Below are 25645 nucleotides of genomic sequence, written 5' to 3' on the forward strand. Positions count from 1 at the left end.
CAACTAGTTTTTCTACACCAAACGCAAGCGCACAATTGCTATTTGTTCCATCTATTCATACGGCTCCCATCAAACGGAATTTTCCTTAATTAGTTGCATTTTCTGGTGTGCATTCTTAAACAAATGTTTAAACAGAAGAACTTGAGGAAAACAATCAAACAAACAAAACTTAACAATGAAAAAAATATTTGCTAACGCACAAACTGAAAAAAAAGTTTCCTAAATATTAGCTCTTATATAATACTTAATTAGAAATCCACTGATTATATATAGATATATACTATGAGTTCCGATTATCGTCTCATTTTGTCGCGAAACTTAATACCTATCCAATTAATGAAAATTAGCCCTAAAACTACTTTTAGGTATGATCCTAATTACCATTTTCTAAAAAAACAAACATCCAAGTAGATTTAGTCTACAATTCACAACATCTTTTAGATACAGCAAGATTTAGTGATCTATAATCTAAACTTATTCATACAAATCGCTTCAACAAAAACACAAATATTTTTTGGCGTGATGTTTTTGATAATTAGAGCAAAGTCTAATTTAATAAGTTTAAATTGATTATCTAAGAGAATTTGTAATGTATTGTATTAAAGAAATTTGTAAATTTTACGACAGATATTCCAAGCTTTTTTTTGGGTGTTGGCAGTCACGTTCAAGGCCACTTGTATAGTGCGTTTAACGGATGATTTCTGCGCCATAGACGGATAATCAGGACAAAATACTATTATGCACGTCCTAAAAACTGGTTAAGCGAACTCGGACAACATGCATACACACACATATAATACCTAGTTGCGAAAAACTTGAAGCATCCCTTCAGTAATAATTATTCATCGATTTACAAAATATTTAACAAAATAAATATATATTTATATTTCTCTCCGTTCACGAATAATTACATCTTTGGAAATACGTCGTTTGCGCCATAAAAATATTCGTCATCTACTAAATTCCGCCGCAACTCCTTCCATCCTCTCGATATATATATTTTTTATAGATATTCATTTTTAATATATACACAAGGATTCTAGGTTTAAGCTTATAGACTGATCGACACGTTAATTACAATTTTTTTTTTCGTGCGTTTTAACTTGATCTGGTTTTTAAACTTACTTTGTTGTAGTATACGAGATATGTTTTAAAAACTAAACAAACAAATAGTTGTAACGCTCAAACCGTAAACAGTATGCATCTCTTCCATCTTCTTCTAAGCCAAATCGGAAGCCGTAGAGAGCTTGTAGGAGGTGTTGTCACACATGGATCGATTCTCCATGGCAAGAGAGACAGTGTCGCCGCATTGGATCTCCTCCAGTTCGCTCTCCTCCAGCAAGGGAACACCTGTGTGATACGTGTCTTCATGTGAAGATTCTTTTTTTCAATATTTATTTGTGTATTTTCTCACCTTCCGTGTTCAGGACCGAATTCGTGTCGAATGAAGCCAAACTACCGCAGTGGGCCCTGCAGGAGGCCGGCTGCGATCCGCTATGCGAGGATGCGGTGTCCAAAGTCACAGTGGTCGAGTTCTCGGATACGGCCATGGTGTCCGTGGAACCCATCGGATCACCTCCTGATCTCGTGCTTGCAGAATGCGAAGCGCTGCAAAGCATTTGCCTATTAACCTTTGGGAAATTATCTTAATTGCTTCAAGAAAGATAGTTATGAAAAGAGAGAGAGATACAACGAAGGAGTGAGGAATCACGCAAATCTTATTAAGCACAAAACTACCAAGGTAGAGAGAGATGCAAAGGGTGCTTAGGTTATAACCTAGTAAAAGTTATTATGATTTGTATACGGCTGATGGAATCTCTTCGCTAGGCCGTTACCTTTGCGGCAGATGCATATCGCCACTTGCAGCCGTGACAGTTTCACACCTCGCGCAAAAATATACAGCTGAAATTATTGTTATTACGGTTTCCTCTCAGAAGGGGGGCTTCGACGACCATTCGAAGCCTTGTTTATCGCAGCGAGAAACGTAAAATATGATTATTGTAAATCAATATTTGATGATAAGTTTCAATTATTTACAAGATTACAACTACTGATTTTTTTTTAAGTTTACCAAATGTATGCAACAATCATATTGTTTATAAAAAATGTTTCATAAATTTCGAAAAATACTAGTTAGTTTCGTTTATAAAATAACATTATAATTAGATCAATAGAAATACTAATAATCTACTTGTTAAACCAAAAGCACAATTTCGTGATGGCGTTGAATTTGTCTACAACTACTATTTATTTTGTTTACGACCTAATAAGCTTAAATATTATAATTGGATGAGTGCAAGTAATGGTCTATTATATAGGAGCAAGTATTTTGGTAAACCGCAAAACAACACTTGAGGTTACTCGAATTACGTCAACGAAATCAAGATTAAAAACAAATTATCTCCAATGAAACGAGAGAGGCAAACTCGTTTTCTTAAACCACTAAATTAATAATTGTTATTACAGTAAATAACACTAAATTACCGTGGAAAGTGTATTTATTACGCATCGAAGTAGTAGAATGAATGGACGAAAGACGCGAACTGATTAATCGTACAATTGTTGCGGTTCGGATAATTCGCTGGGAAAGAAGAGAAGTGAAAAAGATAGAGGAGAAAGAGAGATGGAAGCAACGATGGTGGTTGAAAATGTGATATGTCCGGTCGCGGTAATAACTCCCTCCGGTGATGTGGTGATGTTTTAAGAGTCTCTGCATGTATTGCCGATACCACGGGCAGATAACATCTTTAAATATTGAGTGCAATTTTTATTCCAGATGCAACACCTCTTGCTCTTCAAGAAGAGATGCGAGGATCGTGCGTGCTTCTATATATATATATTTATAAATCGCGCATAATTTGCAGAGATAATAACAGCATTGAGAGCGCCCTTCCCGCTCTTCGGTTCCTCGCGGATCGCGCGTTATATAAAATAATCGGAATGGAGCTTTCAAAGTATTTTAACAAGATAACCGCCCGAAGTGCCGCCGTCGTATTGACAGCAGTCCGCAGACGCCGTTTAGCGACCATTAGTCATCTTAGCCGTGTAATCATTGCCACGTTTATAACCGAAGACGAAAAAACGGCCGTTCAATTATTGTAAACGATCCTGATCCCTCTCCGATGCTCCGCAATCTTCGACACCCGACCGTGTGAAATCCGAAGACCGAGGAAATAAATGGATGCAGGTAAACAGATCAACTTGGTAACATCAAACATTCAACTTTCTTATACTACGGTTTGCTTAAATCTTCACATTGACTATTGTTGTTTCCAATCCATTTGATTTCGAAAATCAATAAAATTATTCCTGTTCAGCAATTAAAAATAATTTAAATAATTATACCTGAATTACATACAAATATATAATTAAAACTAAACATAATAAGTTCGTTATTATATGAAAATCTATACTCAACAATTGTATTTACTACATAAACTTATTACTCTCAAACTGTTACAACATACATTTCTTTGCGTAACTTCTTTACTTAAATTAAGTTTGTTTTTCTTGGATTTAATAATAATTGTAACAGTAAGCATCAATTTGTAAAGTGATCCAAAATAGCATACCATATTCTTGCATTATAAAACACTAGTGTTGTTGTGTCGAAATGAATACTAATAAAATTCCTATAGTATACTTAATAAGGTTATGTATATAATTGAATCGTAATGTAATATACTAGACGATCTCGAGTTAAGAAAACGAATGGATTGAAAGTGGGAGCATTATGTTTTATCAAGCATTCAAAAAAGTAAAATAAAAGATAAATTAATTACTGGTTCTTTGAAGACAACAGAACGATTTGTCTAAATCAGAACATCAACAGTTACCATTTATAAGATTTCGAGCGTACAACAACAATGCATCGTCCTTATACGATCTCGAACAATGTATTAATTATAAATGTCTCGCGAGAGTCACAGGTGATAACTAATGGGCGAAGCATTAGCTTTTATAGGGATGCCGAACATTAATTAGCCCTGGAAAAGGATGGCCACTTTTATTATTGCGGTCGCGTGCTTAACCCATTTAAGTGTCTCTCTTTTGATGTCTCGTTCTTCTCTCTCAGAACACCTCACCTCGCCACAACGTCTTCCCATCCTCTTGCGGGTTATTAAAATCGCCTCACATCCCACGAAATAATATCATTTCGACGGTCCAAGCTCGCCGCCCCTCAATAAACCATCCGGAGGCACCACACATCACAAACTTGAACACTCACCAATACCAAAAAAATAAAAAATAAAACGTTGAAGAAATAAAATCACAAGAGAAATTGTGCGAGGATAATGATGAGAGGGCTTCGCAAACAAAACGAAAGAGAGATGGTTAAAGAAGATGAAAAAAGGAAAACGAGAGTCGAAGTTGGAGCGAAGAAACGGAATCGGCCGGACGATAAATGGTCGCAATAAATTTATTTAGTGCGGAAAGTTCGATTCCATTTTATTTTCACTTTATTCCGTCGGGTTCCCCGTTTTGACGCCGCCTATTTTACGGCTGCGCCACGGTAATTGCCGCATTAATTAACGCAGAACACGGCCTGCGTGCTAATTCACAATATCATAATTTTCATATGGCAGATAAACCTAGGCCATCCATTCCGATCGCATAACATACCATCGTAGCATCGCGAATTCAAAACCATCAACAACAAACAACTACAACAACAAACTATTTGAAGAAAAAGACATAGAAATATCATTAACATATTATCTACTTAAGAAGCAAAATCAATCTAGTTAACTAGTTAACTAATCTAAGATTATTTATTTATTTACAAATAATTGATTAGGAAAAATATATTTTGTTACGCTTATTGTAATTAAAGTGTTTACAAGTTTAATTAGATTTAATGCATGTAAGAAATAAGACAATTAAAAAATGATGATGTTAAAAATTAAATCCATGATATTTCATTATAATAAGGATTAGATAATGAAATATCATGGTCAGTTTAATGCTAAATGATTCTAGCTCATTATAAAATTAATAAAGATTTCAGATTTTGAAAAACGATTGATTCTTCATTGTTAAGCATCGTTTAGAAACTAAATAAAGAAGTAGATTCATTGACCCCACAAAAGAAAATGATTTGAATAATAAAATATCCAAATCTTTCTTCGGTGTAATTCATTTATAACGCACTAAAGATGAAAATGTCACAACAAAACCAGACACTAAAATTTATTTGATCTAATGATAAATGAAATAATTTACGATTATTGAACAATAAAAGAAAAACGAATATAGATATCCAGCGGATTATGTTCCAATGCAATTGATTATTCTCTAAGATCATCTCGCAAAATGCGTTAATAATAATATTAAGAATTTACACATAAATAACTTATTATATACAGAATATATTGGCTTTTAGTTCTTTGAATAACAAAACCGGTCGATGGAACGATGATAAACAATCACGCGCTTATGTAAAAATATTCGAAATAATCCGATGCGATATTCCATCATTTAGAGGAAATTCCAATTATATACAAGTCGACTAATTTATTTGACTCGTCGTTTTGATTCATGATTCATGAGATACGTTGCTTTTTTTCAGCTTTTTCCTCACCCACTTAACTCGGAACCGGTCAACTAAGTTCATAATTAAATTTCTTCTCTATATATATATACAGAATGATGTATAATGCTCGATGCATTTGATAAATCATCATTATATGTAATCCTCTTATTGGACACATTCCCATTTGGATGTCCTTTCCATACAACTCAATTCAATCGTAAACAACGTAATAAGTTTCAATCTGTGCAACAACAAAACGCTAGTCTTCATAGATAATCAATCTGAATTCGAAAATAGAAAAATCGATCAAATTGAATCGGTTTCTTTTAGAAGTTGAATACATTTCTTTTTAGAGCCCATAAATCTTCCTAATAATAAAGAAGATGTTTATATATTTTTTTGAGCAATCACTGAAAGAGCAATCCTTTCAACAAATTGCCGCTGCGCACTTTCATGCGAAATTGTTTAATAACAATTATTTTTTATTCGGTCGCTAATTGGAAAGTCCATTTAAGAGCCGCCCGGAGGAAAAAAAAAGGTGGCATTAAGCAATCGTGAAAATTGTGGCTAAAAGCTTTATTTATGTCAATGACGTGACATTACGATAACTGGAGAAATCCAATTCCCGAAATGAAAAAATAAATAAATAAATATTGCATTTTTATAAGAGCTGTTCCGAGAAAGTCATTTACAGAAATACCGAGGAATTTTGTTGTACGCAAGTTGAATTATCCGACATTGTGTGTGTGTGGCAATAATAGAGTTTTAATAAATCAAGACGTACGGTGAGTGGATTAATTGGCGAGTTTATTGCTTCGAATTAAACTTTATTGGTGCCGTATTAATAATGCTGTCTTTAATGAAATCCGGAGTATTACCCAAGAAACCGAAGAAAAGTTTGAGTAAAAATCGTGTGCGCCGGACGCAATGCTAGGAGAGCGCGAAATCGTGTCGTACCGTAGGATAACGACAAACGAGCGAAAAGAAGGTAGGGAAAAAATGAGGAAAAGAAGAGAGAAAAAACGATAAAGGCGAACGGTGCGCACCATAAATATGGATTTATGGTCCATAAATGGGGGACATAAAATGCGTTTATTTCAATAATAAATTTGGGGGGTCGGGGGGCTGGTTCGAGCAATGCACGAGAAGCTGAGAGGTCCATGTGGAAATGAATGAAACGGACGAAAAAACAAACGTTACAGCACTTTACTGCTAATATTAAACGATTGAATTTATATGCAACGGTGCCGTTACCTTTGTCCTTTTGTTATTTTCGCGAGGTTTACCGTTCCCTGGGGAGAATGGGTTTAAATACCATTGTGACAGAAAGGCATATATCCATAATCAACGAGGTCGAACGAGATGATAATAATATTTTACTCGATTTCCACAAAGCTTTGATGTAAATCCAACCATTAATCTAATAATATTCATACTCCAAACCACAGCATGCACACGATTTTGTAATTTTAAGTAACCACTTTCAAAATCTTTTTTTTATCAAATTTATTCAACACTATATGTGCACGATTTTTAATAGACTTAAATAAATTTTGTTATTATTATAAGAATTGTCAAATTTTCACGGGAAACATTAATTTACAACTAATATTATTTAAATACTACATGAAAAAATACTTTTAACTAAACGATTTGATTGAATTTATGCAATAAAAAATTCTGATTTTCGAAGATTTTCTTTGCAATCAAACCTTCTGGGATTTATTGTTCTAATATATTAATAACGTTTTTCCTTGATTTTTTTATTTCATATAATTTTATTCACAATCTGTTCATCAATGTGAACATTGAGTATATTTAAGATCGCGGTTGACATTAAATGGATAATCTTTCCCAGTGGATAGTTACCATTATGATGATTTGATTTTAATTTGTTGGTTGGCTGTCGTCTTGTAGGTTAACTTCAGTACTATATTGATGCTCTGTGATTCCACTATTTCCTTTGACTGTGAATATGTTATCATTAACACTGTCATTGTCCATCAACTTGGCTGAAGGTCAATATGCTGAACCTCGTTCATTTCACTGTCCATCTATGATGAACGATTGTCCTATTGCTGCAAGCACCAAGAGGAATTTTGTCCTGGCCAGGATTCGAACCGTCGTCGGTTCGATCGTGGGTAGGGCAACTTAACCATTCGGCTATTACTCGCCCTTTCCTAGATTTAAAGATTGTAAACTTTATAGTTTTCTTGAGATAAATATCCGAATTCTTTTAGCTGATAAAATATCACAACTATGATAAGTTCAAGAAATGTCTCCTAAGATTCCAATTGATGTTATGTATATATTATATTTTGTTTACTAGAAGAAGACATTGAACAGATTCAATCACCTCTCGATCAGAGTAGCGAGAATTGATTTAAAATAAATCCGCCACCTGTAAAGCATCCACATTCTCTAAATAAGTTACGACAATAAGACAATTCATTGAGGACTGACCTCCGTCGGCCGCGTTGAATACGTTGCATAATCCAAATACGTTCATATCACCGGCCGTAAATACCAGCCTCGTCGGCTCTCGCAATTTCTCGCTAATAAGTAAATATAACACTGTAACCATAAATAAAGCTCACATCATAGAGTCCGATTAATAATAATAATGGACATCCATATAAATGCCACATTGTAACTAAATACACCTTCGGCAGCGCGTCATCCTTGTAGACGTTTGATGGTGCCGGCATTTCATTATTTCGAAATAAAACGGAACCGTCTAGTTTGTCGTTGCGTTGCATTGGTTTGTTGCTTGCCATTGTCGTAAAGAGGATGCGAAATCGTAACTTTAAGTATTTTGCCGCCTCGCGAATAACAATAATGATGATACAGAAGGTACAGCGATTGTTGGTCGAAAAGTAGGTAGAAGAGGTAGGTAGCTAAGAAGAGGTACACGATGAATAAATTAAACGGCTACTTACAATGAACCTTGTCTAGTGAAAAGCATGTTTTCGGGATTCGGTGAATTACGGGATCTTCGCCCGACTAGGGACGGCCACGGAGGTCGGTGGATCCTCGAGTTCGGTATACCCAAATTCCTGTCGCGCGTCGCCTCTTCGTACGTGGGCAGCCCCGACTGAAAACAAAAGAAAAACAAATAAAGTACATACTGATATCCCATTAATCTTATTAATTGCAATTAATATTAACATTTACCAACAGACTACCGAATTCGTGACCAACTCCAAAATCATCATTTTATTTTGTTCAATCCAATACGTAACTTCTACAAATGCTATTGAGAAACGAGATAAAACATTCTGGATAAGTTAAGTAACATCAATGAATCAATACAGCTAAGATTAATTGACTTTGAATTTGTCCCGACTCAAATTTCATATTTTCGCATATTTTATGTAAATTTTAAATTCTTTAATGAAGCAATTACAATGATTAGTATTGTAATTGCAGAGTCATATATCCAGACTGATAAATTAAAAAAAAATAATCGTGATTTAAAAGTCTAATGATGTGATCAAATTTCCTTTCGAACATGGCTATCTCTATAATCAAGTATCATCAAACCATACATTTTCTCGTCTTAGTAACAACGAGCACAAATTAAGTATGGATTAATTAGTAACCCAAAATGTCGATCCATTGTGTGTAGTATTGCCGAATGATGAAAGAAGAAGTGAGAGAACAAAGCTCCAGCGTGTGTGTGTGTGAATTATCGTGGAGAAGGAGTCACGTTCCGCATTGACCCCGGTAATTAGGTGATGATTACATAATTCCCGGTTAAACAATCGGCCCATTATGATTGGCGGTTATCATTTCGGGTCAGCTTTCGTGGTTGTTTGAGACAATGGGAAGGGTTGTGAGCTTCCACCTTCTCGAGGCTCTAATTATCGAGCATTAAGAAAAACCCTTCTATTTCTTCTCTTATTTTTTTTTGTTGGAACATCGCGTTTCGTGAGGCGATAACCGCGCTGACAAAACCTCGGATCATAGCAATTTGCCTTCGTCTCATTGTTATAATTATTTCGGGAGAAGCGGACCTCAAATTGCGGAGCGCATTAAATTAATTTGATTACGTAACCGTCCAGAAGAGCGCCAAGATCGTGACATGAAATCCGGATTTATTTTTATTTTTGTCTTCGAGACCGAAGAACAGTTTACGAACGATAAAATAAAATCGAGAGAAAAGATTAACAAGATTCTCCATAGCAACGTTATTTTCCTGAAAACCAACCATATTATTTTTTCTTATTGAAGTTAAACATGCTACATTCTGTTGAATAAAAATGTTAATTGGTCTCATTAGAGTCGGAACCAAATAACATATAATTTGAAACTAATTCAAGAAATCCTTAGAAGCTTCTTGGCAATTTTCTCAAATCTATGAAATCATCTATATAATGGCTTTAAAAATATTGTTAAACCTAGTTGCTGATTTTAAATATTGTCAGATAATTCTCAAATTTATGAAACTTAAAACTTATATAATTCCAAATCAAATCATATTGTTTGTTGAACTTTTTCAATTACAGTAAAGCAATGCCATAAATGACATTCGAATTCTCATCGAATCATCGTTTAAAGTTGATTTTCTCGTACCTTATCCAGTTGCAATTTAAGTATATGTAATGTTGAGTTTCCGTGGAAACAACGAGATTAATTAATGTCATCGGAGATTTTTGTTCGTCTCGTTTGGAGTTTACTGCGAGAAATTTAATTCCCTTGTCTCAATCAGGCATCGAACGAGTGCGAACAGTGACGTCGTCGCACGTCGATCGAACTAATTGCGATTTATCGTTGTGCAGATTTATTTTAATTGAATTTCGCTCATTTGCCGTGTATTGTGTTCTTAATTGCCGTTGCAATGGTTACATCAGCTCCTCTACATCCACGATACGTTCTTCTCCATTTCATTTGTTTGTTTTGTTGCCCTCCCAAACGTCCCGTGTCTTCCTCCTCCTATCCGACCACCAGGTAGAAAGAAAGAAGACAACTCGCCAAAAAATTACTCTCAGAATGTTAAAAAGAAACAAGTTGAAACGAGGCGGGTGAAAAGAGAGAGTGAGAGGAAGAAGAAACGCAATAATAACACACCGTTCCACACTCTACCGTAATTTCCTTAAACTACTTATCGACGGAATTATAGTTATTTACTTAATTGTCACTTACACAAAGTTTAACTCGGCCGCAAGAGGAAAATAAATATTGAGAGGAATAAAAAAAGGAACAACAACTTAACGTGAAACGTTATCTTGTTGCTGTCATCAAATTGAATTTCGACAAAAATGCATATACATGTCTCACCTAAATACAAATAAATACCGAAGCAGATTATCTAAATAATTGGATAATAATGTTGACTTAGTCGTTACCTAATCCAGTTCTTAGAATATTATGCATTTAAATAGTACATTTTCAATAACCAGAAATTCTAAATCTTCTAACACTTTTAATTACTAAAATTAAAACATCACCAATTAATCAATTACGCTTAAATATCAATCATTAAATGAAATATATTGCTGCAAGTAGTATAGACAGATTTTTTTAGCACATTAAAAAAAATCAATAAATTCAATAAAAATGTAAATGATTGAACGAAATGCGTAGTGGAGAAAGTAAATTGCGGTATTTAAATGCAATTTTCATTCATATTTCACCGCAACTAGACGTGCAACGATTTCAATCGTGATATTTGAAACCTGTTTATAATTAATTTAAGTAGGTTTTGACTCGTATGTAAAATGATAAAGTAACAAGTTTACTTTTAGTACAAATTCTTTTTCACTATAAAAATCAATGAAAGAAATAAATTAGGCTGAAAGATACTTTACTATCAAATGATAAGGAGTTTCGGCAAAAACACGTTATATCAAAATTTACTATGAATTTCTGTATGTGTCATATAATCATGATTACGTAACGTACTTATAATATTTACTTCCAATTAGCTTTTAATTTGATACGAGACAAAATATGTAATCAATAATTTCACAAATTATTATCTATTTAGAGTAATATTAAAATAGACCAAAAAAATTGTTTTCTGATATTAGGTCATATATCAGAAAACAAGATATTTTTTTTAATGTAAACATAAAATGATTTTATTATAGGATTTATACTAATATACTATATCAATTTACTGTAAATAATAATAATTTTTCGACGACGTTTGTAAATCTGCAACATTTAATTACGTAACCAAATTATAATGATTACTTCCAATTAACTTTCAATATGATGCGAGGCAAAATATGAAATTAAGGAAAAATGGAATCGATCAATGATATTTATTATATCACGAAGTATTCATCTATTTTCATTAGGATTAATGCGCGGCTAGCAATTTAAGTTAATTGAGACGTCACGTAACTGTAGATATCTTGGGAATCTTGAGAAGTAAAGGTGGAATGAATGGAATCATGGGCATATCTTCAGTACGGTTTCGTTTGAAATGGGGAGCAAAGGATGAGCAATGGGCCATAATTTAAGATCCGTGGTGTGTCAATTAAAGAGGCCCGTAGTGTTAAGTGGCTGCGTTGAGATTTGGTACATCACGAGTTTTTGGCGGCGGCGGCAGCGGAGGAGGAGGCCGATTCCCGTTTAATTTATGGGTAATTACGTTAAAATCTCGCCCGCCCGTCTCATTATAACTAAATAAATAAGTCGGTCCTCGGGTTGTAATTACCGAAGAATTTGCCCTAAATTATCCGACGACGGCCAACGGTTTCACCTGTCACTATGCAAGAAGGCATATTATGAAAGGCCGCGAAAAACAATTCAATACGTATTTATAATCACGACGTGTTAGTAGTGTGTATAATGTACTCTCTCGCATACACACACACATGTCTACACCCAGCTCATACGTATACACAGACTCGGAGGCATACACATACGTATCGCTGATTAGAATCGTACGGCCGTGGTACAGAAAACCAAAGCCTTATAGGGAAGATGTTTGCCTAGTTTGCTCCGGCATAATTATTATTGATAGTCGCTAATATGACTAAGGATTCGAAATTATTTCACTACTTTCCAATTGCGCAACAACTAAGCGCCACCGAGCTCAGACGGTCTTCGCCGCTCATTTACATAATTAATACTCCAACTCCCAGAATGGACGGTACAGCCACCTGGGGTGTGTTGTTTCCGCGGTTATAGCATAAACAGAGCAAACAAGAATATAGTTTTCTAATATAGCAAACAGTATAAAAAAACATGATGAAGACCTGCTGATGACCTATTGTCAGAACTTGGAAACTGTTAACTACATTACTTTTATATGTGCAATACAAATATATTTAGAAACCTTTCCTATAGCTGACAATATGTTCCAGCATATACAAGGTATGGAAATGTCTTCAATATAGATGGTTTTTCTCGAAATAGGATTAGTAATAAAAGTTAGTTGTACTAATAAAGTAGCTAGTAGTAGTAATCATACAAGTAGCTCTAATTATTAGGATTGTACTGGTTAGAGCACTAGGCCTAGCTAAGTATTGTGTACTCTGGGTTACGTAACTGAATTCGTTAATCATTGTTTTAGGATTTGTTTTACCTGCCCGACTTGCATGCCGTCGGCGAAGGCAATGAGGGCCAACCTATCCGGAGGATGGAGGAGGCTCGCATGGTCAGCCAGATCGGGCCGTGGAACTGGCGGCGGAATGGCGACAGACCGAGACAATGGCTTTCGTTTCCTGCAAACTATTATCAAGCAGGCGACGACCAAAAGCAAAAGGACACCAGCGCCGGTCGCCAGAGAGAAGACAATCGGTTCGCCGCCGTTGGCCTCAACTGAAAGTGAATATCAAAAAATGTCAATGCAAAGAACTGCCCTCGCACTCATCGAAGACCCACACTCACGGTAGTAGTATCGTTGCTTCAACTTGCAAACCGGCGCCTCCGACGGACCCCAACATCCATCCGCCGAGCACGTCAGGATGGATTCACCTTCGAGCTCGTATCCTGGCAGGCAGATGTAAGATATCTGAGAACGCATCGGATAGTTGCATATCTTCATGTCCAGCTCGGACGGGGTCAGCAGGAACGGACTTCCAAAGTACACCTTCGGCGGACAGGGGCATCCACTCACCGGCTCTGCAAAATCCAATAAATCGTATGCAATCAATCATACTGATAACTCAATGTTTCGATAATCAATTAAAATACTCTTACCCACATGATAAATCACTGTTATTATTTCATCACAATGCAATAAATTACATGTCTTATTAAGAACTTTTCCATAATCGACAATTCACTTAGGTAACGACAAAGCCAATTTCTCCGTGAAGATAAATTTTGATTAATTGCAATATTTAACTGAGACAACTGATGAAAACCAATGTGCATATATTACAATTACATTATCAATTATTAGAAGCAAAAATTGTATATGTTATACATTTCTAATTTTCATCTATAAAGTTTAAACATAACATTTTTTCTTTAGAACCCTTACCAGTATATAACTGCATTTATTGTGTATTAATGCAGCACTCAATTAAGACAGGTAATTGTACAAGGAAAGTGTCCTTAAACCAAATTATCGATCTGCGAATCGGTGGGATTTGCGCTCAATCCATTTATGAAACGACCGTCACGAATGCTTAAATGAAAATTAAATAAAATTGAAATAAAAGACAACAACAACAACATAGATGACCTGAAACGTTTATAAAAATAAATAAACGTTATATAATCAAACCAGATGCTTTTCAACAGAACCGTATCATCAATTTCGTCGAATTCATTTGCAAATGGGTAACGCAATTTTTCTAACAGAACATCCTCATTGCAGCTCAGAAATAAAATAACTCAATTTGCGCTAATGGTTTAAGTAATGAGATTTCGCGAAATTATAAGAAAATGGAAATAAGCGTTAATTGAGTTTAAATTAAATACTTAAAACTAATTGCGCTTTAGACATAACGTTGTTAATATTTTTTTTTAAATACTAGTCAAAATCGAAACAATACTAACGACTTCTACATTTGAATGGAGTTTTGCAATTGGAAGAAAGTGTCGTTACGTGAGACTGTGTTGCTTTTGGCGCTGATCTATTAAGTAATTAAATTTCAAGGATTGACGATTCCAAGGATTACATGTTTAAAATCGATGAATGAAACGAAAAAAACTTGGACGCGCAATTAACCCATTCAGATTTTGTAATGCATTGCACATGATTACTATATAAAAGAAGAAAAACAAAACATTCCTATTTATTTTTTTTATAATTTATAAACGTTTAATTTATACAAATTACTTTAGAAATAAACAAATATATAGATTTATAACATGAAAGATTAGAAATATCCGATGATAATAATTGATACAGATTTTAATCTAATTGTTTGTTATGCAACGAGCGATATATATTCAAGAATATATATTTTATATAATAAATTATTTTATATTTATATATATCATTAAATTAGAAAATTATGTTAGATGAATAAAATCAACTGTTAGATAAATGTTCAAATTTTTTCTCGTAAATTAAGAAGGGCAGCAAATTTCCAGCAAATCAATATTATACTAATTGGATACAAATAAGCGTTTATATTTCCATATATATGCAGGTAGTTGGATTTCAGATAAATTTGTTGTTCGGTAAATTGAGAATTGTAAATATAGAAATCAAACATTTGGTTAGACAAATCAACAAACTTTTATATTTGATACTTTTGATGCAAGATTTTGCAAAACGGATTTTTTTTTGAAGAATTTGAATTTGGAAAACTTTGTTTGACTTTGTAGTCAGAATACTTACCACAATTAGGTGGAATTCCCTTCCACTGTCCAGCAATGCACTTCATCCTCGAAGCCTGACAAGGCGAGTTGGTGTTCCTGTACTTGGAGATGCAAAACACCTCGATCTCGGTGCCGGAGAGTGGAGCAGCGATGTTCTGGAAACTGGACAGATCCTTGGTGACGCTGTGAGGGTACGTGGGGGGCTTGGGACACCTCATCTGGCTCTCGTCTGGAACGAAATCCAAAAAAAAAATTACACCAATGAACTCAGAGTACAACCAGTGCCGATTTCCCACGTTTGATCCGGCATTTGAGAGCTCGAGCGATCCGTATCGGACGCTGAAGATGATCTTACATAATCAATTCATTGTGTTAAATAATGGTGATTATCGGCGTCTCCTTTTGTGAGCGCACGCTTTGTTGCCCATCAAGAAAAAAAAGAGACCCCGTGGTACTAGCATTTTCCAATGCTCATACCTATTGGTCATCTCCGCGGTGCGAACAATACGAGAATCGCCGGTAACCCCAGAGGTTATCCATCGTCGTAACCTCCAGGGTCTTCACAAATTAAATGGAATCGCGGCGTGTCATTCTAATTGAGACGTTTCGGACAAGTTCGACCCATTTCACTTGCGGCTTTATCTATGGCTCATGTAAATGGAAACGGTGTAATTTAATGTGGAGTTATTAATATTTGGTGACCTCCCACGTGGAATGTGTGTGTCGGGCGGTCGCGTTCAAAGGTAGTGTATACAGAAGAGTACAGAGGAGCGCGGCGATCCTTGAAAGATCAGAAAACCCCGACCTGGCTCAGTTCGCGAGGGCGGACATCATTACATGCATGCATGTACGATCTTTCCCTTTACTCACCTCTTCTATTTTCCACTCTACATATATTACATTCATCTTTCTTCCATACTCATCATCATCAACAACAACAACAATAAGAACAACAACAACAAGAACAACAACATTACAATTGCCGAATATATAAATAATACATTCATCAAGCGAGAAAAACAATTAATTTACCTTCCATGTTGCTGAACGCATTAAATGCCTGTCCGAATTTAATTCTAGTTTTAACACCTCTGCGTTTATTACGGGCATGTTAATTGTAGGAAACCCATCACGAAACCCCAACACGACGAAGAGATATTTAATTTAATGGCTTTTAATTCAATTTGTACTCAACTGCAGACCACTTTGTAATAATATATTTTTTTCAGCGGCGCCCACGCGCATACCCCTCCATTAAATAATAATTAAAGAATTCATTCCTCGGAGCTGCATGGAAATGATTTATCTTAGGGGATGTGGTTCACCGCAAAAAACTACATTTATCAATTACGATGTACGTAGTTTGTTATATCTTGCAGATATAATAAAACAAAGCAAGGCAAGCTTCAATAGAATAATCATTCGTGTGTTATTTTCATTTGTAATTATTTAAAATAAATAATATTATTATATGAAATCTTCAATATAGAATTCACAGATTAAGTTAATTTAATAACTATATTAATATACCTTTCAATTTCTGCATTTATAAACTAATATATATAAATTGTATGTATCTCTTGCAAAATTTTAAATGTTGATTTAATCTTTAATATCTAAATAAATTTACTAATTCTGATTATATTTCGTATAAATGAAAATTATTTTTGTCTTATGTCCTTTATAAGAATATTGCTCAAAAAATAAATCTCTGTAATAAGAATGAACTTGGTTGTCGTGTTTGTCTTGTAGTAAAATTGTAAGTACTTTAATAAACACGGATCGTTTTTGAGAATTACATTTTTCTGAACACGCAAAGAAAAGCTTAAAGGCCGTTGCCCAAATCTCGGATCTCTGAGCAACATGCACTTTCCTTTTTTCATTTCATTATTTTTTGTCTTGTTTTCATTCAGTTGGAATTAAACTGAAAATTGATAAGGTCTGCAACGAAATTTATGAACGTTGATGTTAATTTATGAAATTTTAATTAAGGCTCTTAACCGGGATATCGTATAAAAACGAAATCAAAATTCCTCGTGTGGCATGGAAGCGTTTAAGATGCCAACAAAAATATAAAAGCGTTTATCATCTTTATCAATAATAAAATTCCCTCCCTGGACGAGACGAGACCGGAGACTTGAGAAATATTTTTGCTCCTCAGCCGTCATTTACGAGGCAGATCTTATCCACTGGTGGAAGGGAAGTGAAGAGGAGAGACGAGAGACAACATCGGACTGTGCCCTGCGTGTATGTATTATATACGTATATGCAAGCACACACCCTATGACCACGAAGACCTGGCGCTCTTTACTCGGAAATCGTCATAATCTCGCATTAAAGAGGAGAGCAGAACAAAAATATGTATTCATATTTATGAAAGGAGTCGCTTTTATTATTGTTCCGTTCCTCGTTCTTGGTTCTCGGTGTGTATGGACCACTCGAGAGCACACTGCACACGTAATATTTATCTGGGATCTGGAACGCCCTCGCGTTAAATAACACAAGTGGAAATATAAGTACGAATGTTATCACAAGCCGAAACCGAACTACGCCCACCTCATCAATTCGGATTATTGTAATCTGGTAGCTGGTGTAATGGTAGAGACCGGCGGCAACGGCGGCTGCACCAGCCCAGCAACCGGACGACTTTTTACGATATTATATAACGCCGGGCCGAAATTTACAAATTAAAACGACGTATCGACCCACGCGAAATATCCAACTACACAACACAAAGTACATAATACGGCAAAAAGAGAAGAGAAAGAAATAAGAAGTAAACATAACCGACTACATTACGGTGCGCTAAGTCACTCGTAATTATTATTTATTGCCCGAGGAGATGTACGAAAAATGAAGAAAACTGGTCTCGCCGCATTGACAACTGAAATTAAATCAAATATGCTTTTAATCCGAACTGAATTATACACGTTCTTTAGTGCTACACAAATCAATCCATAATGCTGCAGTAATACCCTAAATCAAATAATTAGGAGACGTACGAAAAAATGCAGAAAACTGGTCTTGCTGCATTGACAAACTGAATGTAACTCGAATATTCTTTTTTAATCCGAACTGAATTATACCAGTCTTTTTTTATACTGCACAAATCAATCCATAATACTACGATAATAACATAAATCACATAATTAGGAGATGAACGAAAAATACAGACAACTGAAATTAACTCCTATATGTTTTTTTTAAATCCAAGTTGAATTATACCAGTTTTTTTTGGTACTACTCAAATCCATAATTCTACTATAATACCTCAAATAAATTTAAGAATACATGTACCTCGAACTAGATAAATGTCATGTCTTGTTCAGATTTCTACGACAAATCTATATTAATACGTAACAACTTCACACGAAGATTGCATTGTTTAAAAGCAGATTAGATGTTTATTTTTTCTCTTGCATTATTCTTTATCCAAACTTTATACAAATTTGTATTGTTCTATTGTTGACTCATATCAACGGAATTTTGCAGAATGTTACTTTGAATACGAGAACTGCATTAATAGGATTTCAATGTGTTATCGTTGATATTAAAATCTGACAATTGGTATAAATAAATAATTGAATATTTAAACATCATGTATAAATTTACAATGAAAGAAAAAATTGTAAAATTTAAATCTTTCGCGGCATTATTCACATTACCTTATTATTTTTAATTTTATGTATTATAATTCGTAATTCATATAATTCTTAATAAAATTTGAGTAATTAAGAGTTTTTTTAATTATTTAGAAAATTTTAAAAATGTAGAAAGTTATAAATAATAAGTCCAATAAATATAAAGTATTAATCAAGTATTGAATTATTCATTTAAATTTTATGTCAATCTTTTATATACATTTAAAAATAAATTAAATTAATTATTTTTCGTTTAATAAAATTCAATATGTCCTCTATATATAACATTAAAAACCATTAAATAATTAAAATTAATATATAAATTTACTCGTTATTTAAATCAAAAATATGTTTTACGTATTTTGAATATGTATCAACATTTATTAAACTGTTACGCTGAAATTAGCTCATAATTATTAAATTCAAAGTTGGCAAATATAATCAATACACACTCAGCATCAACTCCCTGCACTAGAAATTACTTTAATGTGTATTAAAATTTAAATTATGAAAAAGTAATCTCGTCGGCTTTCAGTGGTTAATTAATTCCCGGGGCGTCTCGTATCTGCTGTTTGGATATCTGGAGGATTTGCCCTAATGCAAACCGAGGATTTGTATTCGCTACCGAATTGATTAACCCTAAGCCATTGCGACCCCTTGCAAATGGCACATGACCTAGAACGCGAGAGCTCGATAAAGCTCGAAACATTTTATTTATGGATGCTTCATCTCTCCTATTCTCTGTCTCTCTGTTTCGATCTCGTACTGAAACGTTCAGCCCTTAATATTGATAGAACTCGGAATAATAAATATAAATTACGAATCATAGTCATGAAACGTATTCAATGTATGATCTCAAAATCGACCGACAAACTGCAATATTTGTTTTGTGAGCTGCGGCCACTATTTAACGATTCCCATTGATATATCGAATGTTTGTTATTTAAATTATGCATGTACCACTTTTAGATGTCCACAAATAATCGGTGATGTAAATTATGTCTCGATTTTAAATTCCCATAAATAATTAAATAAATTGTTAAAATTACTTAAAATATATGCCCTATTTTTTAATTAAAACATCGATGTAATTAATAATATTGAATTTGTTTTCACAAAATAATCAATACACACTTAAAAATAAACAGGTAATTACTTTAATATTACAGGTGCAAATGTGGTTGCATAGGCTGGATGATCAAGTATCTTGTTTCTGAATGTGTAAAGTATTTCAGATAAGAACGTTAATAAATATTACATACAATGATCTAAATAAATATAAGATTATATTTAGATAGATAGTGCGAACAGTAGAATAACGTCGAGCGTTGCGCAAAACTTCTATGAATTATATCCACAATTGCACATTACCAAAAAAAAAAGAATTGTTCCTAAAATTTATTAATTAATATACGGTTTAGCAATTGCAAGCATACACACACTTTCACCGACGCTTGTACATGATTGTTGTTATTTGTTCGCAATGCAACAATAACAATCCAAAAAGGAACCTTGCTTGAAATTTCCAAATGATTACGAAACAAAAAAAATTGCTAGGAGCAAGGAAGAGGTTGTTCAATAAAGAGAAGAAAAAATACAGAGTTTAACACATAAGCATAATTTATTTTTATTTTTTTTACATTTAACAGCAATGATTCGTTTTTCGTTTGGGTATCGCGTGTCCGTTCAGAAACGTCGTTTCATTCAATGATTTCTTCCTTTTTATATTAGGTATATATAATAATATATTGTCACATATTGATTACATCTCATCTCATGTTTCTACAATCTACCGGCCCCGGAAGATATTACCCATTTTGTGAGGCAACTCTATCATCATACATTTATGCAACAGTTACACCCTAATTCCAGATAGTGCTAATAATATTTATGTTTTGTTTGCGTGCGTTGTTTACACGCTCATCAGATCATAATAATAATAAATATATATACAAAATCAACGTATCGTTCGTTTCGACATGAACTACGATCAGCAATATTAATCATATACACATGAGGGGGGAGTGTAGGTTATTTAACTCGTTACTCGTTATATGCATAATACTGGAATGATTTTATTTTAAATAATAAATAAATCATAAATAATAAATTAATTAATAAATACAGTAATAAAGAGAGGAACAATATTCTTGTCATAATAGAGATATCACTATGTGTGGAGTAAATCAATTTTCAAAAGGACTAGCCTCCTAATAAGTAGAAAAATAATGAGCCTTTTTTTGTTTTTCCCTTTTTGTTTGTTTTTTTTATACATAGATATATATGGAATGCATATTTCTGTTTTGTATTCTTCATTCTTAATGATTTCGCAATTATATCTACAACTATATATTGTTTGCTACTTAAGACTCTAATAACATTAGGTGCATCACTTAATATCATTTAGCAAAGGAAAACTCGATCTGTAAAGCTATACCATACGAAATAAATGGAAATAAATTATGGATTGCACAAACTTAGTTATTTACAGTTGAATTTAACTACAGATCGCCGAAGGGATCAAAATTGGCCTCTTGCTTTGGCTGAGCCTGCACCGTGGCCATACGTGGACTGCCCATGGGCTGCATACCCTGGTACTGCTGAGGCATGGCCTGGCCCATTGGTCGGTAAGTGGCACCGGTGGTTGCTGCCATGGGTTGCGGCTGCCAACCGGCCATTTTCGGTTGGTTCTTCGGCGAATTCCACTGAGTTTTACTCGTATCCATGGTTAGGTTATCGACTAGAGAGGAGAGACTTGTTTCCAGATCGCCCGTTAGCAATTTGGCGGGCTGCTGCTTCTGGGGTTGAGGCACGGCGATCGGAGGAGCCTGAGTGGAAATTGGGTCAAAGACGGAAGGCTCATTGCTGTTGAAAACGCTGCCAGTTATTGGCTGCGGATTAGATGGAAAAGTTGTTGGAGGAAATGCTTGTGGCTGTTGTTGTGGTTGTTGAGGGGCTGGCGAGAAACCATTTGCCCATAAGTCAGGTTGCTGAGCTGTGAACATATTACCATTTGTCGCTGTCGTTGCTGGAGTGGCAGAGAACATATCTGTGAACGGATTCCCTAATCCAAGGAGATCGTCCAAAGCACTTGTCTGCGGTTGCTGTGTTTGCTGTTGGGCCGGCTCCGCTGGTTCAGAGAACAGATCCAGAATAGCCTGGTTCGACGCCTGCTGCTGCTGCGGTTGAGGCGGTGCAGGTCTCTGAGGAGAACTCAAGAATGGATTAGTAGAAGCTGGACTACCAACACTAGCTTTGTATTGATTAAGTGCCGCCTCCTCCTCTGCAACAGCAAACTTCACAGTATCATCAATTTGGCTGCTGGCAGCAAAAGAGTTGCTGGTGGTGGAAAGCACCGAAACGCCGGACTTCAAGCTCTTCTGATTGCTTGCCGAAGTAGGGGTGTTGCCTTCCAGAGACGCCAAATGCGCCTCCAGAGTATCTAATAAGCTGTTCGGGGCTTTCGTCAGATCGGGAATATCCCCTTTATCAATCCCAATATTCTCGGCGACTTTCAGAAATTCTCCGACGCGATCCATCCTGATAAGAAATTTCTTGTATAGATCCAACGCCTCCCTGCACTGCTTCTTGTTCATCTCAAAGTACTTCTCAAGCAAATTTATGAATCCATCATTGTAACAAGCAAACAATCTGATGAGATCCCTAAAAAGCAAAATAAAGCACATACTAATAACACCATTTGATAAATCATTTGATGTGCAATCAAATTCCAACAATGCATCTAGTTGAGTCTGCAGTATGGGGAGTGTCTTAAGCAAGTTCTCGGAATTCATGGTGCGGACAGATCCCTCATCCTTGGCCCTCTTCACTTTGCAAAAATCAAATGCAACTGCTCTGTATGAGAGAGCCTTCTCATTCAAGTATCTAGCATAGCGCCTTATGAATGGTGACATGTCATACCCCGTTCTGGCACCAACTGCACTCTGGACCCCAGTTTTATCCACAAAATTTGATAATTGGAATGATACATTACTTGAAGCCAGATACTGGGTAAATCTCTCATTTCCATAGCACATAATGTGGTGGGTGGTGATCAAAGCTTTATAAACCACCACCCAACTGGTACTCTGTGATCGCTCCATAAGAAGGTTGGCCATCTGCGGAATGGAAACATTAGGTTCATTCGTGCAATGGATCAAATAATCCAGATGCTTCTTCTTGGGGCCCAGCAGCTCCTCGGTGGTGGCTTTGCAAACAGATTTAGCTAAGCCCTGGCCTGCTATGCTATGCTTTGCAGCCAAAAGGCGATCATTTATCGTTTGTCCGGCCATCCTGATCTTGCACTGAAGAGTATTTTCGCGTCGTTCTCGAACACCGCACCGCACACAGAGAACAGTTCTAGTTGGAAATTAACTTTTTTTACTGGAGAGAGCTCGGTTCCAGCGCACTAAAAGACGGGACAGAAGACGGGTCGATTGGGAGAGAATCAGGCCGCCTGTGAAATCAATACAGAAACAAGCGCGCCCTCTCCCAACGCTCGCGAATAGCACACGCGCGACTACCGAACGAAAGACCCGGCGATTCGCGAATCGTCGGCGCGTTTTTCAAATGAACATCCAATACTCAACTACAACTACTAAACTTACTCGTACTAAAGCAAATACTCTCATATCTATGATTTAAAAAAATAATAATAGTAAATACGAATAATACGAACCATTGGCTACACATATTGGTGGTGTTCTCGGAGACCAGTTCCCATCAGGCTCACACTTTTGAGTATTATTCCCCTTCATGATGTACCCACTGTTGCAAACATACTTAACACTTTGCCCAACAGCAAAATCATCCAAATATTCAATCTTTGGATGCTCATAATACCCATTCTTAATTTCTTTCAGCTGCTTACAATTTCTAACACGCTCCTCATAAACACAGGAAAAGTTGGTACCAAGCCAATAGCCCATCTCACAAACTTGATATTGACCCTTTGGTGGTGACAACAAGTACCCATCATAGCAATCATATGTGGCCACTGTACCAGGCTTATAAAAACCCTTTGAATCACTGTCGCTATCAATTTCAACCACATGCCCATACATAATACGAGGAGGCTCGTTGCACTTCCTCATACATTTTGGCTTTCTGCTATAGTCCCATTTACCATCCCTGCAAAACACTTTGCTCTGCCCAACCAATTCATGGTTTTCATTACAGACCACTTCAAAGCCCAGGGGAGCCGATGATAACTGGTTAACTCTACCATTCTGGATGAAACTGAAGTCTGGGCATTTTGGTATTATGTTGTTGTTCAAGTCTAAATCGTTGGCAGTTGAAAACTGTGCGAAATAACAAAGTACCAAGCAGGAAAATAGTGGAATCATTTTCTTTGATGTGTATGCAATGTATTTTTATAGTCGACTACAGCATTTTCCCCTTCACAGGTTGGCGCGATCACTTGACTTACACTCACTAAATACTAAACTAAACACTGTCAACTTAATTGAATTTGGCAATCATTGTTTTGTTTCCAATCTGCCTGACAGATGCATCGATCAGCTGTTCTAAGCCAAGGACTCGATTCGGCAGAAAACAGAGACAGACATTGTAGTTCCCTCATTATTTGTTCGCAGCCATCTTCATTTTGCTACCAGCTACTTATGGCTTCCTAATACCACATCAATTAGCTACTATTACAAGATTATACTAATTTTTAAAAATCACAAAGTAAACTACTTTCTTTCCATAACGTTTCAAATAGTCAACTAAATTTATCTAATACATCTGCAACACACAATACATTGTCATCAAATATTTAAAAATATACTATACTTCTTAGGTTCTCTATTGCATACAACTATTTTATTTTTCAATGAAGCTAAAGGTAGTAAAACTAATTTTAAAGCTACATTTCTACAGAGAATATATTTTTTAGAATATATTTATTATTAGAGGTCTATTATAAAAGCGTAAATAACTTGATAAATAAGTTGATAATTTTGTTAATATTGATTTGTAATGTAGCATCAGAAAAACATAAATGATTACTGTTTAGTTTCTGTTTTTATTAATTTATATGCAATATTATTACTTACGATTTAAATAGACATTGCACTGGATTAATAAGAATCAATAAAACGAGCATTTTCTCTACAATCTAAAAAATCGTGTATACATGCATATATATATATGTATACACATAAACATTAATAAAATAAATTATATTTTCTTCGATACCAGGACTACTTCCACCTCTGTGAGTCCTTTTAACATTTTATTCATTATTTCCAGCTTCTTCTTGACAGTTGTGATCTTTTTGTAATCATTTATATTTTTTAAAGTCTCTTCGGGCGTCGTTGAAGGAGAGTCGGTAACCAAGTAGTGCTTAGTTTTGTACCGTGTGGGTACTTTTTGTTTTTTAACGATTCCTTTCTTGCAGATAGTCCCAGTTTTCCTTATTTGATTGTCTTCTGGCAAGTCGAAATTGATTCTTCTGCACGTATGGTTATTTGGACCTTTCGGTGTCGTGGGAACGTCCACGAATACTCTTGCGTCTCGTTCAGGTGATTTTGGATAACGTCTGCGATCAGTCGGTGTCCTGGGGGACCTGACGGCTATTTGCGAATGGGAAATTCCGCTGTCATCGCACGTTTCCGATACAGAAACTTTAACACTCGAATCGTCGTCATAATTTTTACTCCTACGTTTCTTATCCATTTTGTATGACTCTTTCAATTTTTCTAGATACACTTCACTGAACGCTTGTAGAATCAAC

General features: G+C 35.2%; 2 protein-coding genes across 4 annotated transcripts; both read right to left on the reverse strand.

The window, feature by feature from the left end:
- Window positions 1-215: 215 nt before the first annotated feature.
- Window positions 216-24554, reverse strand: LOC108568384 (sushi domain-containing protein 4-like). Of its 3 annotated transcripts, none has more exons than XM_017929447.1 (7): window positions 23588-24554; window positions 15288-15497; window positions 13379-13612; window positions 13074-13309; window positions 8473-8627; window positions 1415-1608; window positions 216-1350 (listed from the first exon to the last, which is right to left on the reverse strand). In XM_017929447.1, exons 1-7 carry the CDS (start codon window positions 24252-24254, stop codon window positions 1220-1222), a joined length of 1827 nt encoding a protein of 608 aa, XP_017784936.1. In that variant the 5' UTR covers window positions 24255-24554; the 3' UTR covers window positions 216-1219. The 3 variants fall into 3 exon arrangements, with proteins under 3 accessions (XP_017784936.1, XP_017784935.1, XP_017784937.1); XM_017929446.1 differs by having other exon boundaries at window positions 13373-13612; XM_017929448.1 differs by lacking the exon at window positions 23588-24554 and adding an exon at window positions 16301-16500 and having other exon boundaries at window positions 13373-13612.
- LOC108568385 (phosphatidylinositol-binding clathrin assembly protein LAP-like) lies at window positions 20505-23394 on the reverse strand. Its single transcript, XM_017929450.1, has one exon. The coding sequence runs from the start codon at window positions 23199-23201 to the stop codon at window positions 21411-21413; it is 1791 nt and encodes a 596-aa protein (XP_017784939.1). The 5' UTR covers window positions 23202-23394; the 3' UTR covers window positions 20505-21410.
- Window positions 24555-25645: the final 1091 nt, after the last annotated feature.

Source organism: Nicrophorus vespilloides, unplaced genomic scaffold (genome assembly GCF_001412225.1).
Source record: "Nicrophorus vespilloides isolate i.1.1-1 unplaced genomic scaffold, Nicve_v1.0, whole genome shotgun sequence".
Lineage (NCBI taxonomy): Eukaryota > Metazoa > Arthropoda > Insecta > Coleoptera > Silphidae > Nicrophorus > Nicrophorus vespilloides.

Bases quoted from the DNA above. Each gene is read 5' to 3' on its own strand.
- LOC108568385 (XM_017929450.1), bottom strand. From the start codon at position 23,201: ATGGCCGGACAAACGATAAATGATCGCCTTTTGGCTGCAAAGCATAGC.
- LOC108568384 (XM_017929446.1), bottom strand. From the start codon at position 24,254: ATGATTCCACTATTTTCCTGCTTGGTACTTTGTTATTTCGCACAGTTT. The intron at 13,613-15,287 runs GTAAGTATTCTG...TGGATTTTGCAG, and splicing joins GGGAATTCCACCTAATTGTG to AGCCGGTGAGTGGATGCCCC. The intron at 1,351-1,414 runs GTGAGAAAATAC...CGTATCACACAG, and splicing joins TTCGGTCCTGAACACGGAAG to GTGTTCCCTTGCTGGAGGAG.